At 36.8% G+C, this 21,307-nt stretch overlaps 1 protein-coding gene across 1 annotated transcript in view; it reads right to left on the bottom strand.

Moving 5' to 3' along the window:
* Positions 1–21,307, bottom strand: part of RhoGAP93B (MyTH4 and RhoGAP_KIAA1688 domain-containing protein RhoGAP93B) — a 120,531-nt gene continuing 99,224 nt past the window's right edge. Inside the window, exons 13-20 of the mRNA XM_071587946.1 lie at positions 19,640–19,837; positions 16,365–16,520; positions 14,918–15,112; positions 12,937–13,119; positions 10,478–10,588; positions 10,115–10,272; positions 7,966–8,266; positions 1–5,886 (exon numbers count right to left, since the gene is read on the bottom strand). Coding sequence (XP_071444047.1) covers positions 5,692–5,886; positions 7,966–8,266; positions 10,115–10,272; positions 10,478–10,588; positions 12,937–13,119; positions 14,918–15,112; positions 16,365–16,520; positions 19,640–19,837 — 1,497 coding nt within the window. The 3' untranslated portion in view covers positions 1–5,691. The remainder of the gene's footprint in view (positions 5,887–7,965; positions 8,267–10,114; positions 10,273–10,477; positions 10,589–12,936; positions 13,120–14,917; positions 15,113–16,364; positions 16,521–19,639; positions 19,838–21,307) is intronic.

Here is a 21,307-nt window from a genome sequence, read left to right as displayed (position 1 = left end):
TGAGATTGTTTTATTTCATAAAAAACTTCATTATACAAATTAATAGGCATGGGTAAATAAAAAAACAATGCATCGGAGTGAAAATTACATCACAATTTTTCCCCTACCATAATGACTGAATTAAAAAATGGTTGGAAAGGGATTTAAATAAATTAAATTACAAAAGTGGTCACAATATACATGTCATTATCTAATTAAAATAATAAATGAAATATATCCTCCTCTAACTGTAATGCAAATTGTGGACAGGTACTGAAATATGTACACAATCACAAACTCACTTTGGTTGCTTAGTAGTACCTGATCAACTCCTCCTGCAGAAATATTTAGAAGGTTTTCCTTACAATCATTGACAAATTTCCGCATTGTTGAACACACGTTTCTTACAATTAACTATAAATGCAATATGAAAGTAAATAATGGGATTTTTTTCTCAACTGTAAATGGCATTGGGCACTAACAAACATGACTTAAAAAATCACAAACACAATGCATATGTAGAGTATGTGCCTATCAAAAATGCCCATTCCGAAGTACAAAATGAGAATGACAATGGGTATAATGGATGCATATGCACATATGTATGATATGTGTGTGTGTCATCAATTAAATCATGACTTTTTGAATATTCTACTGAAATCACCCAAAATATTTCTTCAAATAAACATGTAGAAGCATTAATATAAATCAATTGTTCACATACAATCATCCACTTCTATATCCTCTGGGTTCAATCACTATAAAAGAAATGAGAATGGTTTTAAAAGAAGGTCGAATCAATTTACATGAAATTTCACAGGAATGTTTCCCAGTGCCAAATCTAGACTAGGTTCATGTAAGAAATTCCAAATTTCACAGCAATGAGATCAAACCAATGACCCTGCACTTGATGTCAATGCAACAACGTGTGGAATGTTATAGCATGATTCTATCGTGAGACATTTATATTATGCAAACTTCATGTTATCGTAATATCAAATGTGTATTGAATGGCGGAATACCGTTACTCAAGATGGCACATCCAAGTAGCATGCCAGCTTTGTTTTCAGCGGATGAAGAAATGCTGAATGCACATGCGGATATACTAATGGAGATCCCTGGATTGCATATCAAAAGCAAGAAGACTGATGAAGCAGCATCTGACAGCTGAGAATTTTCAATTCCAGGAAAAGACATATTATGAAAAATTATGGAAGAAGTTTGAAAGTGTCAATGTCAAATGCATAAGAATATGAGCAATGCCAATGAGCATCACATTCGCATGGGACCAATTCAAGGATGTATACAAGACTTTAACAATTATGATACTACCAAAATATAATGACTCGACAGTCATATGAAAACTATATCCAATCATGAATATTCCAGTTCATGTATAACGCTAATTCAGAAAAAAATTCCTTCATTGGAGAACAATACTCTGAAATTGGCTTTAAAAACACATAAATGGCTAAGAAAACTCTCTGTTCCCAGTTATCTCAACATATCATGATGACCAGCAGTTCTACTAAAATAGAAAGAAATGAAAATGGATATTCCTTTACCCTTTCAATAAATTCTTTAATATCCCAAAAAGTGCTGCGTAAGAAAACATACAAATCTTTAGTTGATAATTATGAAATTTATTGAAAAACGTTTCCTGAAAAGATTCATTCAAGGAGGTCATGGATTTTCATAATGAAGAACTAACAATGCCGCAGGGGAAACAATAGATAAATATTGCTTCTTAAGTAACTAAATTCTTGCATAAATGATTTTTTAATAAAAAGTTTAGGAATAGATAATAGACAAATTGTCATTTTTGTCAACACATGGACATTGAGGCGACTGAAAATTGCAACCTCAAAAGTGGTTTTCTTGGCAGAGCTGAGATACCCTTGCAACAGACATTTGCTTCAGATAGGTCTACATTAAAATAGGCAATAGATACATGGTGAATCTTTCATTCTATGTTGGAGGGAAGGAATAAGCAATGACTTAACTGGAACAGATAAAATCACCCAAAATAGAGAGCCAGGTAAATGACTGCGAAGTAGCCAAGTGCAGACTACAACCATGTGCACAGAGTACGTAATTGATAGGAGGCTGGTTTTGAAGCTTGACCTAAGTTCAAAATAGAACATTGTCAAGATGACTAACTGTCTGGTTTCAAAGACTCCTAGTATGGAGCAGACACCAAATGACAGGGGAGAGATGGGAAGAGAGTCGATTGATTGTAATGGCACTAGTCAACTTGTCTCTTCAAATGAGGGGCAGAACCAAACTTCTTCCAAGTAAATCCTGAGGAAACTGTTTTGGTGTTTTAGTTTTTCAATTCAATTAATACCACAGAGAGTCTGCTCTGGTAAACTCCAAATAAACCATATTACATGTATATTCATATTGATGTAGCATGAATGGTGATGCATGTGATTTGGCAGATATCAATGATGTGGAAAACAATAATCTAAGAAAAATCAATGTCCAATTCATCACTGCCAAAAGTTGTACGCCAAGAAGAAAAACTGATTACTGAAGACCCTTCTTTGTAACAGATAAACCCACAACTAATAATTACTCCTCTCCATTAAACTGAAGCCAGAAGGGATTCCTGGGTTGATTGAGTGCAGGATACAGGATAATCAGGTATGGAAATTGCACTCACAATATGGGGTAAAATATGTGGATGTGACCTCACAGCACAAGCAAATCAACCCAAGTGAACAATCCACAACAAATATACCTCTTTTCCCTGACTAATATTCAATAACGACTCATTTACATGTTCTGCCTTCATCACCATTCCTTGCAACCTGAGCATGTGTGTCAACATTTCACAATTTGGCAAAAATAGAGGCATTCATCATTTCTAAGGAGTGCAAGAGATGAGAAATTTGCATTCACACGGGTATTGATAAGGCTATTATTGTAGTAGCAGAATTGCAAGCGATTGGTTGTCATGGGAAAAAATATTAATCAGAGAGCCCATTCCTAACTTCCACATCCATTCACAGTTTTACAGGGAGATTGAATCAATCAAGTAAATCAGCACAATAAATGTATTTACATACAGATGACAGTATATATCAATCGCATGTATAAATGTATGTATGTTAGTGTGCGATGTTTGGATGTGAGTGCGCATGAATCGACACACACTCACGTATTAGGTTATTATGTACAGCTATATAATGGCACTTGGTGCAATGTCAATCACCCACTCAACTGCTGCTCCATGATGATACATTCTATTTACATGAACACACTGATTATTTCCCCACTTCCAGCTCAAAATCAAAGGATGCAATACACTTGAAACAGTGATTGGAAATTCTACTGCGGTGTTTCGATATCACTGCATGACTTTCAAAAATTACGTTTCATAAACAGTAGGTCGATCCTCAAATCAGTAACAATCTCAGATTTAAAGAACATGCTACCACGGTCTCTTCTATTTTTGAATAACAAACTCCACATCCATGCCATAGCACACACATCATGGTGGAAGGCGTAATTAATAAGCTATGGCCTATCCGCCTCATTGAGAGTCATTAGTGATGATCACAAGTGAGCATTTCACGCACCCATCACACATCCATTCCCCACCCCCTCTGCACACATGCACACACACACACACACAAACTCAGAGACACTGAGAATGCAGGTGGCTTGAATCCACAATTTGCACCTGGAACAAGCACTCAAATGGAACAGTTGCACCGTCTCACTTTTCACGTTTGGGATCGGAGACCACACTCTTCACGTCAATGAGGGAGCACAACCAGGACCATTTCCCTTCCTTCGTCTACCTTCCAGATCAACTGGAGGGAGTAATGCCCATCAATTCATATCAAAATACAGATGTGCAACCCATAAATATTATAAATGCCATTCCAGTATAATAGAACATCATGTGTGATAAGAAATCAAGCACATTAAGAGAATCATGAGCCCATTCTTTTGAAATGAGATTCTGTTCCATGTCAAATGGATCATAATTAGTATAAAACAAAATGGAAAACTGTGGTGCAAAACATATAACAACATGAACATAGGACTGAATGTCTCTCTAAAGGAAGGCTGCTTTACAAGAAGACTGAAACTGTGAAATCTACTGCACGTAAATTAATCACAAAACAATGGAATTGATGTTGAGTAAGAAATCTACTCAATTTCTGCCACAATTGAAAACTATCCAGTTTCTTACAGCCTTGTTTGTACCTGAAGCAAATTATTTCTTGTTAAATTAAAAATTCAAATTCTATAGCAATATCAGATGACATTCTTGATCAAAAGATAAGCATTTGCGGACAGTAAATAAATAATGAACGAACACTACTCAAAACTCTCATGAAAACTTTTGCTTACAACAAGGTAATGATGATCTCACACAGTGTTCCACCACATACCTCAAGAGTCCTCTTATTGCTTTGGTACCTTCTTACTCACAGAGCCGACGAGGTAATAAATCTCTGTACTTAGTGTAATCACTTAAGGTATTGCTCCTTAACTTGAAATGCAGCAAGCAATCCAGGATTCAGTAATTTTCATAACTTGGGAGCCACTTGCATTTAACAATTAAGCAAAAACAACCTGGCTGTTGCAAAAAGACGAACAATGGATTGGAAGCGGGAAGAATAGGAACTATAACTCATGCACACACACATGGGGGTGGGGGAGGGAAGGGGGGAGAGGGGAACCACCACTCCACTCATGCGAACACACTCTCCCTCTCTCTCCCGCCCCCTATCCCTGAGCACGCACACTTTCTCAGCTCTCGCGTGGAGAAGGCAGCATAAAGGCACATCGCCCCCCTCCTAACATGGAAGCGGTGCAATGACGCCCACTGCGACCGCAATCCAGGTGTGCACGGGTGGAGCTTGCTGCCGCGAGGCGGAAGGAGGTGCAAGAGGGAGATCAAAAGGGGGTTTGTATCAATAATTTCAAATGCACAGGGGTCACTGCACACAAGCCACACATCATGGGCCAGCCTCGTGAATGAGCTGTGATGAAACAAAACTCCCGGATAGGCCCACCACCATATTTCATATATTATGAAAGTTCAACAGAAAAATCAACAAGAAACAGCCTCTACCTCAAGTAGTAAATACTTCCCGTTCTCCCCAATTGGGAAATACGTACGCACCAAGCGAGGGCAATAACAACAACACTGGAGATTGGAGGTACCAATGCTTCCTCCTTCCATTCGCACTCAATGACAATTAGGTCTGCAAATATAGCACCAACAAGGCTTGCTGATTAAGTAGCTTCAATGACTATTTCACCTTAACTCACGGATCGCTGCAGAAGACTTGGTATACAAAGCCAATTGACATCACCCCTGCAGTGCCCATGAGAAACTTAGGAGACAATGGAGGTTAATGGATGAATTCTTTCCACAATTTAACTTAAAATTACATATTGTATAAACACTATACACTCCAAAGAGTTTTCTTTTTTTATGAATATTAAAGACTAGATAATAGTCATTTGTCACCACAAGCCAAAGGGCCCTTTAAATACACGTGAGGGTAGGGGGCAGAGGAGACGGCCACCTCCTCTGTCAATTTACCCCCCCCCTCCCTCTCCCTAGAATCTCTCTCTGAAGGACAGCAAATTTCCTTGGCTCTGCTCCAGGATTCGTCCACACAAACTGATTAATGGAGCCAAATCTTTTCGAAAGAGACCTGGCAGTACCAGAAAAATGAAAGCCTAGTAGACACCTTCCATGAATGACGTGTCCAATGACTGAATCAAGGTGCGAATGAATGCCATCTCCTTTCGTGCATTTTCAAATATCACTCTGGGATCACGAGAAGTGCAGCGGAGGACGTTGGGTGCCATAACCATCGCTAAGTTGCTTGCATCCATTTTTGTCGCCTGAACCACCTCCTGCTGGGTAAATATCTGGAGGGAAGAGAAAGACTTGGTCAATGGCTGCTTGATATTCAGGGAAAAGGGACCATTATCACATACAGAATTAAAAAGATTAAACTGGATTCCTTTCAATTTTCCTTTCGCCTTGACAGCCTTATGTAATGATTTAACAGCAAAGTTCATGTAACAACAACTTTTCCATATGTAAATACATTTTTTTTGGGGTTTTGTCAATTTGTATTCAACTTGACATATTAATAATTTTTCATAGCTACATGATACATACATTCATCGCTACATACATCTGATGCATGTCATGTGCTAAAGAAATATTTTTCCCAGAATAAATAAACTTGGTAATTTTTTACACAAAAAAACTTTATAATACTCCTGGTTTCAATGCCTATATTTTGAAACTGGAAGTTTTTTATGTGAAAAAATACCAAGTTTATTAATTCAGTGACCATGAATTTTCATAAAGTAGAGCCTCAAACCATCAAATTCAAATATTTTTCTTTTAGGCATGCAGTTTGCAATACTTACACAATTGTACAGGTCAAGCTATGACTTTTTACTTAACATTTTCATATCTTTTGCATATTTTTGAAAGTCAACATTATTTTTTTTGTAATTAATAAAGAGCATTCAGTTATTCCTAGTAATTTTTACATTTCAAACAATTTAATTTTAATTATTACCATTTAACTTTTTTTAAACGAGGGTTTAAATGAGGGAAAGTTGTAAATAATTGATATAAATATAGATTATTTCAATGCAGTGATAGCATAAGGCCATTATCATCGATAGTGAGATTTTGAGAGCATTCTAAAATTCACCATAAGTGTTGTGAGTACAGCCCAAATGGTACTGCTACAATTGTTTGCTTTTACCCCAGTACTGCAACAAGTAGTAGTTTTGGAGATAAGAAAAGTCATAATTGTGATTTTACTATTATATAGCAGCAATGGCTGTGAATTTTGGAATGCAACTCAGTAGAAGTTTACCTCACGCCTACAACTAAAATAACAACTAAAACATTCTTTTTTAACATACTACAAATATCTCTTTCTTCTGTACACGTACATTGACCCTTTTTTTAATAAAATTTTGCATTAAATGATTGACCTACAAATGAGTACATATGGTATGTATTTGTAAGATGGCAAATGCTATGGGCACATCGAAAGAACATGTTTGCCATATACTGACTAAAAAATGGGACATGCATAAGGTATCGATGAATTGCAAATGATGAACCTGCTCAGAGCAGGGTGAAGACGGTTCCATTGGCCAGGAAGGTGATGGCGAATGTTTTTTTGGGATTGTCACGGAATTGTATTCATTGATTATCTTCAGAAAAGATAAAACAACAAAGGGAGAGAATTACGCATCATTAATTGACAAGCTGAAGGCAGAAATGCAAGAAACAACCAAATTTGAAGAAGAAGAAGAAGAAAGTGCTTTTCCATCAGGACAATGCACTTGCTCACACTTGGGGGGTCGCCATGGCTAAAATTCATGAATTGGGTGACCACCGACTATATTCACTAGATTTGACCTCCACTGCTTTCTCCTGTTTGGTGACCTTAAAGTTTCGCTTGGAGGGCAGATTGTCATCGCATGAGGAGGCTATCACACATGTTAATGCCTATTTTATGGAGAAAGATGTCAACTACTATTCCCAAGGGTTAAAAGAGCATTGCTGGAAAAAGTATATTGGCTTAAAAGGAGACTATGTTGAAAAATAAAAATAAATTTAAAGAAAAAATATTTCCTTTATTTGTTACGTTGAAAACTTTTCAGACTTTCCACATATATTTTCTCTTCACAATGCATATGCAGTATTAGCTCATTTACCTAATTTTTGGTACGATGGCATGTTTAAAACTACTACATCCATGTGAAAAGATACTACGGTGTGATATTTTGCTTCATGTGTCCTTAGTGAAAATGCACTGTTTTGCTGTCATTTTTTCCTTCATTTCCCGTATTTTGATCTTAATCTAACACTATGGTGCACTCGAGCCCTAGACAAGCATGCACAAAACTATACAAAAATAGAATCTGAACAAAAATTATTAAGATTGTATGAACCGCAGGTGTAATTACCTGGAGGAATCGGATGAGGTAGCACAGGACGGCCTTGTTCAGTGAAGGGAGGCTGTGGACAATGGCTGCGGCACGCTCAGGCACAGTGGCCCCCTGGCCCACACACTCCTCATACAGTGCATCTGGGATCAGTGGTTCATACAGCTCACGGTACCAGAGTTTGAGGAGGGAGGCAGGTGTGTGGGCATCCCCGCAGCAGCCATTGCCTGTGCTGCCACCACCTGGTGACGAGTGCTCCGGCACTTCCCACTGATCAATGCGAGTCTTCAGGGCGGCCACTTCATCCACATCAGCTGACACCCTGAAGAGAGACACACAGGATTAGACACTCCCCAGCCACAGGTAGCTCCTTTGCATGTGCTGTGGGCTTGCTAGATGTCACCTTGGCAGTTTCCTTACAAATTTTGACAATAAACTACCAAGCATCTCAAAGAATAATGAATCTATCTCAAATGTCATAATAAGCAGTGATGATGGTAGCAGAACTTGGATCTTGTGGACATGAGTGCTAACTCTAGTTGCACAATTAGATACTCAGCATTGAGGATTCCCAATCCTGCTTCTGACTTACACTGGACTCAGGTTGCGACGTTCCTTGATAGCACGTTTTCTTTGTTAGAACGTCCATTCATTCAGATCCCAGTCCCAACCCATGCAAATAATTATGATCATGTTCCAGTTACCCCTTTTGTAAGTTCGACAAGAGATGAAAATTAAAATTTTTCCATTCATAGGCAGATAGTACCATGGTAAAATCACCTAAGTGATTGTAATAAGAAACTTTCTCATAGAAAAATATCAAATTTACTTCACACAATATTTCATTTAGGTAAAGAATTCTATATAACTATTGAGGCAAGTAGTTAAAGAGGAAGGATCATGAACATACAAATGTCCTAGAGTGAAACCCGTCTAACCAGCTACCTTAATTAATTGGTCACCTCTTGAAGTATCCAGTTTTTCATGGAGCTGTATGAATTTCCTATATCAGCAATGAAATTTCCCTTCTTTTCAGTGCCCCCCTCCTTCAACTGCCAGAGGCCATTCCTTGCATGACCAGAGACATTTCTCTCGAAAGCATATTTTGGAATGTCACTAGGGAATTATAAATCTAGCAGAAATATCAATGTGTAAAAATCATTTGGCTTGACTGAGATGAAATGGGATGGGTGGAATGATTTTTACACTTTGAAATTGTTGCATTTTAATGCAAATTACCGAATGACTCCATTAAAAAAGTTACTGTTTTGGCATTTCCCACAGTTCTTTGAAATTATGCATCTTCTTCTCACCCAAAAAGGGTATGTTCTACAGAGTGCAGGCATGAATGCTAGAGCCTTCTCTAGTGACAACCTCCACCTCTGAGAAGCCAACGACCACTAAACTTTCCTTCAACAGCCATGTTTCCCTGGCCAATGACCAGCTTTTTTTCATTACATTCATACCACTGGCCATAAAAATCCAACCCTAGAGGTAATGTTACAGGGTGCCTACGGGTGTTTCTTGAGTCTCATAACATCCTGCAGCCACCCACCTCACAGGACGTGATCTTATGGTATCCTTAGATGTCAGCCAGCATTGAAAATCAAAGGAAATTTTTGGTAAAACACAGCTTAAGACCTAAAACCTTATCCTAGGGAGCTGAAAATGTACATTGTTCTTTATAAAAGACCTTGGTGGCACAACGAGTACTAGGGAATTATCTGTGAGTCAGAACCAGTCTTCCCCATGATCCAGTTGGCTCTCCAAAGATATTGCTAGGGGAAATTCTGCAGGGATAAATATAATCAGATGTGGAAATTATGAATATCCTTGCTTAAAAAATAACTTTGTACTTTATAGTTTCCACACTTTTATTGGAGATATATGGCAAAATACACTTCACTATATCGTACTTTATTGTATAAACGCTCCCCTCCCCTTCCCCATACCACCCACCATCCTTCCCTGCATTCCCTTCTTCCTCTCTAATGTATTGCACATGAAAATGCTACGTAGGAGTAATACGCATTGTATCAGCAAACCTCCAGCAAAAACCCGGAAATTACAGGGTTATTTTGAAATAATGAACCCTGAAAGGATTTACAAAATAATTAAAATGGTAACTCCAAGGGCTTAGCACCATAGAGTATCAAGGGAATAGAGAGACCTAAAGATTCCTTCTGTCTGTGCCCCCTGCAGCCTCAGGACCTCATCAGAGAGTGTTGTCTGCACCCAGGGCAGCTTGCGATTGGGGTGCCTGTCCTTCTGGAGGGCCATCACTTCTTCCAGCGTGTTCCCAAACATGCTCGGCCGGAAAATTTGCAACTGTTAAAGAAGGAAAGGCAAATCCAGTCACTCATTTTCAGTCATCCTGGAGAATGAATAGTGAATAGTTTAAAGTGTGTGCTATCTTGGAAACTACACATTCACGGACCAACTTTGAAATTATAGATACAGAATTGACGGGTATGACAAGGCTTAAGAACAAATGATGGAGACCTTGATGTGTGCACAACACACAGACACACACCTTTGCTTGGTCTATTTCCTCGATTGATGGCTTCCTGGGGCCCTTCTTCCCATTCACGCCAATCCTCTCAAGACGCTTGCAGCTCACCGTGGCATAGTGGCTGATCTGCACCTGTAAGGGTGAGAGGGAAAGAAAGGATGGTTCACTCTGGGCCCTCAACTTCAGGCCAGATGTGTTCCAGACCATACATTCATTTTGATGAAATTCAAAATATGTTTCTTCAATATCTGAAAAGGACACATTTCCTGTATGAACAGGAGGTCAGGTCATTTCAATTCCTGTGCTTAAAAAATGTAGGGGATCGGGATTGGTGCAGAGGCTATCATACTGGCTTCCCAACCAGAGGGCTCAGGTTCAAATCTCCACGGTTTTGAATATTTTTCAGAGGTACCTTGATCCCTACTTGAGGTGCTTTGTGGAGGGCACTTTCAGTGAGTATGCCGTCTGACGGATGGGACGTTAAGCTGTGGACCCCTTGGTGCCTTTCGTAAAGAGTGGGATAATGCCGACGCCAGGTTTCTTTCCACCCTTCATCCTTTCCTGTCCATCCCTAATGGCGCAAGTGACCTCAGCTGTCGGTCGCTTCCCCTAAATCCTACTACTACTACTATTTAAAAAATGTCTCCTCTGCAAATGGCTATTTTGCCATATCAATGCTCAAGGTTTTACTGAACTTGGCTTGCAATGAATAAAAAGAATTGGGCAACATCCACATACTGGCCTGCCTTCAAAACATTGAACATAGCTAATTGAAATCCTAAATCATTCTCAAAGGATTTGATTATTTAAAGTAAAATGAGATCCAGTGCAGCTATGTAAATTCCTACATAGGACATATAAAGAGAGTTGTAGAATGGAAGATGAAGAAACACCTACAAGCACTAAAGAATGGGCAAGAAGAGAAATTGGATGTTGCAGAACATGTCTTGGTGGAACCAGACCACACAGATAACTTAATGGAGACTTAAATCCAGACCAAAGAAAAGATTATCTCCTGAGAATCATCCAAGAAGCCAGGGAAACAATTGAAAACATCCAACAGCATGAACAGGGGGGATGGCTGCACCCCTTCAAATACTTAGAAACATGTATTCCAACCCCTAGCACTATACTCCACCCCTATACTGCAGCAATGGCTGGAAAAGGACATTAGTCAATCAGTGAGTAGCAGTCGCTCTGACACCACCATGGTCATGAATAAATAGCAGTATTTTTGAAATAATATCCAATCCAACCTGGCCTGTCTTGCAGCAGAGCAGGTGAAAGTCACCATCAACATGATGCTAAAGCAGAGGAACCCCAGAAACCTACATGACTCATCTGCATGCCACGAAAGCCTTTGTCAGAAATGTACATATATGGTTTATTTAGCCATTTTTAATATTTTGAACTCATACATTTATAGCAAATATTTTTGCAACCACATAAGTAGATAAAATATTATATTATAAGAATAAACTACTGATGAAAAAGGAAAATACTTTCAGTTTTTCATGAAGGGATTGTAGATTTCAATAATGAGTGGACAAAATGTCTCAAATGTCACCTGATAACCTAATCAATATTAATGAACTCATTATTTATTCCAGAATTAAAAAAAAACAAATGTGTAATGCAGCACAGTATTCAAGATATTGACAGGAGTTAGTTTAAATTACACTGCCATTTCTTGGTAAAATATTTAATTTATACAGCAATTAAATAATATTATGTTATCCTATTAATGACTTAAGGAGAGAGTAATTTTTTCATGAAAATTTAAAAAAATTTAAGGAACAGGGGTTAGGTGCCTTAAAAACATGACCATTGAAATAGTTGAGGAGATACAGAATTCTCCATATCTCATCTGGAATAATTACTCAAAAAGTTATGTGAATATCTGGAGAAGAAATAAACATTTGAAACAAGTGTGAGGAGCATTGAACAAGAATCTCATTACTCACAATCGATAACAAACATTATTACAAAAGAAAATGATACCTCTTACATATGTACCTGTAATTAGAAATTAATCCACGGTTTCTTCGTAGTGATAAAAATAATAAAAGTCGACATCAGCAACATTGAAGACCTAAATAATATGCACTTGAGAATGAAAACTCACATGACTCAAAGCTTTTTCATTTCCCAAAGTATTTCAATTTTCCCAACAATCTGAAACAAAACCCAAACTCTACCAAAAAATCCTTTTGTTTGCTATTAACTGAGCTTTTTATAATTACCAATTCCATATCACATTACTCAAATCTTGCACGTCACAGCCCTGCAAACAGAGGAGGGTGGAGGTGGAATAGTCAACTGAAGAGAATGATGGAAAGATCGACTCTCTAGGGTGTTAGGCAACCCACATATGTCAGCACGACCTAACCAGAGGTCCTTCACAGACCCCATCACTCATTGTCACCATTGGCAGTTGGATCAGATTGCAAGAGGAGAGTGTTGGGTAGTGGCAAACTCACATGGATGGGCCACTTCCCCACTTCGGGAAAGTCAAACGATGGGTCCCGGTGGCGATTCATGTAGCCATCAAGGTATGGCTGGAATTTCTCAGATGGTGGAAAGAATGCCAAGCAAAGGGCAAGGAGCTCCCAGCCTCTTCTTAAGCTGTCTCGCCGTGGATTCTCAGTCGTTTGTCGGCATATCTGCAAAGCAAAGGTGGATGCAATCCTAGGGTAAAACTAGTCAACACAATACATTAAATAAAGACTCCCTCAAGGACTTAACTACAGACAAAAATTAACTAATGCTCTGAGTTCCATGGTCCTCAGGTCATAATCATACATGGCTGAAATTGTTTTTATAAGACTTTAATTTGAAATTCCATAATGAATATCTCACTTCATAGAGAAAATAGCACACAAGGGAATATTTAAGAAAATAATCAATCTCCATGAAGAGAGATAGCCTTGATACCACAGGGGTGTATCATCTTTGTCAACTGAAAGAAACAAAATATAAGTGCAATGATTGAGTTAGTAGTCAACTAACACTGTGGTACAACTAACTAAAGTTGTGGCTGTATTTTCATGAACATGTACTAATTACAATACAATTAAATAACCCATATAAGTGTGTACAGGTTCACCTTTCAGTAAAACATTTCCATTTAAACAATCAAGGATCGACTTAAACATAGGAAAGAGGTCCCCCCCACAAGAATGGTATATAAATGGACTGCAACGACTAATTTGTACCTGATGATGATGCCTAAGAGTTGAAACTAATAGTACCAAAATTAAGAACAGTGGAAAAATACATTGTGTTCTTCATGAAATAAACATGAACTTCCAACTAGTTAAGCCAGAAACCATCGAATGCAAATGAAAGCAACTTTGACACAAATCAATGGTGTCATTTCTCTGATGTTGCATAAACTTTTCAAACAATACTCACATAGGAAAAATGCTGCAGTCATTGGTGATCATAGTTTGTCATTAAATCTATGTAAAAAACTGCTTACTTGGGTGACATCCAAAATACTTACTATTCAATCATCAAATTCTAAATGTACTGCATGAAGTATTGATAAAAAGTGAACTTTTATTTAATGCAACATTGGTCAAATGTTGCACATTTTGCCACCAAGATTAATTGTGAATCATTTATGCACACAATGAAAGAATGTATGCAAGCACAAAAATCTATAACTCAAATGTAGAAGGACAGTTTAACTATATGTAATTGAGATGATAATAGCCAAGTCCTGGTGGAGAAATACATTCATCATGGAAAGGGTTCTATTATCCGAAATTTCAAAGGCTACAGCTCATATAGAACAAAATTTTCACCAATAACTATTACTTTGAGTACCGCTGAATGCCAATTCAGTGGTACAGCTAATTAACATCCAGGAATTTCAGAGACAAGAAACCATTTGCATAGACCGAAATTTGCACCAAAATCCCTCAATTTCCGGCTAAGTGCTTTAACCAATTAAGCCAACAAGGCATTCCCTTACTCCCTGTGAATTTCTGAATGCTTTAAAGAAACAAGATTTATTTGGCTGGGAATCAAGGGGATCCAGGCTCAAGGCCCAGTCAAGGCAAATGTATCAAAATCTCTGAAATTCCTGCATTTCCATGCATATTAGCAGATGACTTGGCTAAAGTGCATGTTGCGGTATCTTCTGCAGTTCTTTAACTTCATCAAGGAATGATATCACAGTAAATAAGAGCTTGTAATACATTATATCATTTGTCTACATAGAAAATAAGGGAGCTCGTAAACATTTTTAATTACCCTAAAAGGCATCTGGGACCCACAATCAAATTGAAGTGGGTGAGAGTAAAACATTAAAGAATTATCAGACTCATAAAGTGACCATTCTGTAAACTCACAAAAGGAAAATATTGATGCTATTATTAGTCTTTGGAAAATACTGACTACGGATAAAGGAAGAAAAGATTCATTATTAGTTCAAAGATGTATCTGAGCTCCAACCTGAACATATAGTTCATCCCTTAGCCTCGGCTGTGAGTATGCCTTGGAGCACAACTCCAGCGCCACACTGTTGAGTGTCATTCCTGGCTTCGCCTTCCGATCACCCATATAGATCTGCACCAGTTTGAACACTTCACAAGCCTCCTTCTTCAAATTTTTATCTTCCAGCACCAACATTGGTTTACGAATTGGATCCTAAGCGCAACAGACAAATTGAAAAGTGAGATAAAAGTTATGATAGTAAAAATTAAAATGTAAAGTAAATGTTAAAGTGTGCACAAAAACCTGCACAGAGAAGGATCAAACTTCCCACTTCTGTAATAATTAATCTAATTAACACCAAAAGTTTTTCAGTTACAAACTCTGTTGATGGTCAGTCAATGAAATTAACATGATTTATGATATTTACCTTAGTAGTTAGATCATTTCATACAATTTTTTAAACTATGTAAATAATTATTAATTAGGCATTTTATCCATCTCGGATTTTGTCCAATTTTCTTTCTTTCACTTTATCAATCAACTTTCACACGCTGAGTAAACAATAATTCCACTGAATGCAACAAGACCATCAAGTTTTGAAAATATTTCAATACAAAACAGTGATTACTTGCTGGTTAATCCAGACATGTTAAAACTATCTCATCGTAAAACTCATTTGGATTTGGAGTGAACTTCATAAATGATCTTGAATCACAGTTTTTTAAAATCTCCAAATATCATTTAGAAGATTAAACATCTTATATTTCACACAGATTTTCAACCAAGTTTCTTATTGGGAGTTTATTTGCCCCTTGTTAGCACTGACATAAATGCGAAAGGATACTATGAAAAGGACCTTACTTCTCGATTCAAACAAAAAGCCTATTAAGAGAGAATTCAATCTAACCATTTCAAGAGTCCGAATAGTTTCTGTGGTAAGAGGCAATCAAACTCCTAGGTTGAAACTAAATATAATAACAAGAAACAGAAAACACTGGTCTGCCTTGTGGTATTAATTCTAAAAGAAACAGCCATAAAATAACTCAGGGTGAAATGACCAAGACTAGTAAGTTGAAAAAGCAATAATCATCCATCCCACACACCACAGATGCATTGAAAGAGGCTGGGAATTGGAGGGGAGAAGGATGTCCAGAAAGGAAAAGCATGACTGGCTGATTAAAAAGAGACGTTTCAGGCGTGATATGGTGGAATATCATGATTAATTAAAAATAGCAATTTTCCACAAAAATATATTATGAATAAATATAAATAAAATATATTATATATATGGTATTTTTGTGGAAAATTGCTATTTTTAATTAATCATGACTGGCTGAATTGGAAAAAATACCAAGGGGATCTCATAAAGCTCTTGGGTCACACTCTTTGAGCAGTTTCTACACATTTCCGAGCGGTGATAGGCTGGTATTAATTTCTTAGGTACTTGAATTAATTATAGAATTACCTTGGACCAAGACAGCATATCGCGAACTGAAAACTTCTTACGGAATATTCCCTTCTTGTGAATGTTTAGGTTATCTTGCGCATATTTCTCAATGTCGCTCTCTGATGGCAGCTTGCGGTCTGGATTCATTCCTCCCGAGAGATTCAATCTTGGAGACTACCAAAAGTATATGAGAGCAATGAAATGAAAGAGTTTAGGAACACTTGAGAACTGTTTAGCACTTTCAAAAAGGTGGTAAAAGTGAAACTTATGGAATTTCAGAAGAGATTGTTGACTTGCAAACTACAATGACATGACATTGCCTCAGCAAATTAATTTACAAAGGATAACATTCTCTGACAAGCTGAGCTATATGAAAAACTATCTTCATTTACAACCTTAGAAATTCCATGATTTTACACTTAAGTGATACTTATAATTACAGGATTCAATTACAAGAGAATATTAAATCAAATACAGTGACAAAAAAATCCCAGAAAGAAATATTTTAAAAAACCAGAAAATTTTTAAAATTTTCAAATAAACTTGCTTGTGCATTGAGTGGTCACTTCCACATGAATGCATACTACCATATATATTTTCCTTAGTTTCATAGCTGGTTCCTAATATGCAATGAACTGAAAAACAATGTGGTAAAACTTTTGCTCAATAGATATTTGTACATTTAAGGAATACCAATCAGCCAGCAATTTTTGCAATGAAATTTGACTTCTGTCTCATGTTTGGATTTAGCACATTACATTTTTCAGATCAAACAAAACTTCATTTGACTGCTGTTCAATGATTCATCAATTCTTCAGCCTACTCTCAAAACTTATCTAATTCACTCAAAAGCTATCTGAATGAATGACCTTACCTTTGCTTCCAATTAGTGCACAAGAACTTTTGGTATGTCACATACAAATTAATACAGCAAGAGGAGACGTTCAAATATTGGAACATAACTGGTCCTAAGGCATTTCTGGAATGCTGACCTCTAGTTTCATTTCTAAATTTCTTTCAGTGGTTTTGTTATATTTTACCTTTTTCTTGCACTTCATGACTTACTTCACTCATTATAAGAAACCAGCAAGGTTAAATAAAATATTATCATTAACTCTTAAGAACTTCCTAACAAACTGTAGGGGTGTTAGCTCCGAGTAATCCCTTTTTTGTATACTAGTTTTAGCCACAGACAATATTTTTTATTTAATGACCATCTTCAAATGGTTCCCTTTACGGCAACTTCACAGACAACAACTACTATCTCCCAACCATTAGTCACAATCAGAGGACCGTGGACAAATTTAAGACTTCTATTGATTCAATGTCTTTGTAGTCAAGTTCTGCTTGACAAATTTATCACTATTTCATGAAAAGTAATGGGTGATGATTTCACTGAGGACTCAGGAGGGATCATGTTTTATTACCCTAAGGTGACTAATGCTTTTCAAGGCAAACAACCTCATTTTATGCATAATATCACTGTTTTTGCAGCTATGCATGGCTGTCTATTAAGATCATTTACATATGTCATCAAATCCAAAGCTCTATTTGCAATGGGAATCGGTAATTTCGGTCAATCGGTCAATTTTTTATCCATATATCCTTATATCCATAACATGCCAGACTTGTAATTTCAAGCCTGAAACCATTGAGTTTATCTCTTTTCATCAACATGCCAATCTTAAAAAATATACGCACCATTTTTTTCAAGTATTCACTTTAGAACTCAAGCAGTTTTGAAATGCAGAATGGGTAATTGTGACAGACTCTCTGACTTCCATCACAACTAAATTTAAAAGTCAAAAGACCTCTTACCATTGCGACAGTGTTGGTTAAAGTAGCATTAATTATTTTGGTCGTAATTAATCAATTACTGCATTCACTCCCTCTTTATAACAGTTTGGTATTTCTTTTGGTGTTTAAATAAATAAATTTGGATTTTCTGAAGAAATGTGAACATTTTAAATCATTTATTTCTTTATTATCTGTCAACAGCAAACGAGTTCGAGCATTTTACAAAACTATTTGAACTAGCTTTGATCAACAGAGTTGTGATTGGATGGCAGACCAAGACTCTGCTCCATTTCTACGGCTTCAGATCGGCCAAATTCCTTAATTTTTGGGTAGCTCTGAAGGATAACTATCAATCCATTCTTGCCCTAAATACAGCCAATGATTTTTTATATTTCCAAATGAGACATAATATTCGTACGCAAAATTTTCAGTCCATATTTCATTATGTTAAAAGAAAGGTACTAGACTATGATGCCAGAGGTTCTGCCCATGCAATTCATGAAAGAGCATAACTACCTTACAGATATAATTACAAAAAACTATGCTTATTCCACTTAATGGTTTTTATTGATACAATCCAGGCTTCATTGTATCGTTCTATCTTCAACCTAAATCATCACAACTTAATAAAATCCATGTCACATTAATAAAAATCATCAAGTGAATTTAACAAAGCTTTTTTCATTATCTCCATGTTGGATAACTTCCACAAAAGAGTCTGAAACTATTTCTTCAGATAACTGGCTCCGATACTTATAAGAGAATTTTCAAAGAATAATTTTGAATATATTTCATTTTTCATTCATTTATTATCATTTCAACTTTAATCAAGTCTGTTGCTTTTTCCTAAATTTCATGCTTAAAAAATGTCACAAGAGAAAAGAGAAAAGCCTCTTGTCTAAAGTGTAGTTATTATGCTCCAATATTAGCTTTACATATTCATGTCAACCCTCTTGAAATTTGACTGATTCACTTCTTATTCTGAAGATTGGGTGCATGGATTGACGTTCGCTAAAAGAGTGATTCTGTTGGGTTGTCTACTCTCCCCTTCACATCTGGTTCATTATCACCAAGATGCATGGAACCTGTCCTGATTTAATAATTAAGTGAAAAAAGGTCAACCTAATCCTCAGATCCTGAACTCATCCTAGATATAAATAAATAATTAGTACACATAGCAGTAGTTTGCCATTACATGCCTAAGTTTATAAAGTTCATATGCAACAAACCATTCCTAAAACTAAAGAGAGTTAGTCCCTAAAATAAATCATAAATAAATACCATTAAAACTTCTTTGATTCAATAGTCCACAACTTCAAAAATACACATTCCAACCATTAATTGCACTTCATTGAATCAACTCTAATTTTTTAACATATATACTTTTTGCATTACTTAGAAGAATAAAGTGACAGAGAGTAATCAAGGAGGAAATAAATTCACTGCTAATGAATACTGTTTTCCAAAAATGAATGGATACCATGCCAATTACTGACCTGTCTGTCTGTCTGCAATGACCCGGCCAGGCTCTCACCCTGCAATGGGGTCATTGTTTGTGAGGTAGGCAGGGAGAGTGGACGGAAGAGGGCACTGCAGAAGGGGTGCTGCCCATTGATGGGGCAAGGCTGGGGGGGAGTAGGCAGAGTTCGAGAAGTGGGTGTGGGAGGAGCTGAAGGGGAGTGGTAGTAACGGAACTGCAGGAGATGGGGTGGGATTAAGAAGGAGGGGGGAAGGGAAGAAGAAGAATAACAATAAGAACAGAACAGAGGCAAAAAAATAAACCAGGCTTCAACATCTCAAGCAACTACACATATGTACATTTCACTGCTCAATCTTTAAGCATTACAGCAAGGCCAAAGATTTAAGACATTGTTTTTTAAAAATGTGTGCATGTTTGCAATACTATTCAACTTATTAAAAGGATGATAAAATCAAACCATGGTAATTTTCAATTTAATTTTCCTTTGTTTTATCTTTGGAACAATACCTTACAGGTTAGGCTAGAGTGACTGTTAAGGTAAGGCTGTTGTGACTCTGCAAGGTTACTAGAGCATTTCTTGACAGCTTTAGATTTTTTTCCACGTTTCCAGTGATTCACTGATTGTCTAGAATTTAACTCATTGCACATATATCGCTCACTCCTCTGATTTTACTCTTTAAATTTCAATTTTTAACAGAGAAAACACAGGAAAGGACCAAAGAGAAAATTATACAAATAATATCTTCAAATCTCAATTCTTAATATTACCTACTTCTATTTTACCTATCCACTTTTTGATGAATTAACATGTTCCTTGACAAATATAAGTTAACTATTACAGCACATGGCTTCCATACAGTCATTTGCTAAATATTACATAGGTACAAACGTATTTGAAACATCAGTATTTTCAACTCCTGAGGTGATTGGGGAAAACTCCAGGCAAGTAAGAATAATCTTCAAGGAGCCACAAAATGACTAAAATCATGTAAGCATTTATTTCCTGATTTTATGGTTCATTGAAGATGTTTTTCCCACACTTCCAATTTCCAGGGTAAGCCAACATGTGTCAAGTTCTTCCATTTATGCTATCATCACTCTCAAAAATCTCCAACATTCCTCCAAAATCATAGATTTCATTATTATAATTTTCAAATGCTTCTGCAAAGACATTTGAAATCAGGCTGAAATATAACTTAGCAGGAGTATGTTTCAATTTAAGTGCCTTAAAGTCAGCACTACTAGCCAAACCTATTACTCCCTACCAAATGTGTCCATTCTGTCATATCTCCTGAGGTGATGTCTTCCATTGTCCACTTCTCATTTTAATCCATCTTTGGGCTTTCTTCTGCCTTTTTTTTTGCACCATTCCTTCCATTTCAGTCTTCAAGGAAATTATTCTTCATTATGTGTCCAAGAAGTTTCCTGCTCCATGTACCCCTTTTTACCTACTCTTCAAAATATTTCATCAGTCATTCTGTCTACCACAGCATTGGATCTAGCCTTGCAATTTGGGAATAGGGTCACAATTGGCACAATCACATTGCTCTGAACTAAGTGAGATTTTTTTCTTTTCTTCATGACATATTGGATTGAAATTTTTTCAAAAAGGTTTTCAAGGGTCATGACCCCCATGACTCTACTGACTTCCCCACTTTGTTTTCATCATTCTTCAGTAGCATTA

Source organism: Hetaerina americana, unplaced genomic scaffold, assembly GCF_022747635.1.
Source record: "Hetaerina americana unplaced genomic scaffold, ioHetAmer1.1.p SCAF_3, whole genome shotgun sequence".
NCBI lineage: Eukaryota > Metazoa > Arthropoda > Insecta > Odonata > Calopterygidae > Hetaerina > Hetaerina americana.
The sequence above is the reverse complement of the archived record's forward strand: the minus strand, read 5'-3'. Positions and strand labels throughout refer to the sequence as shown.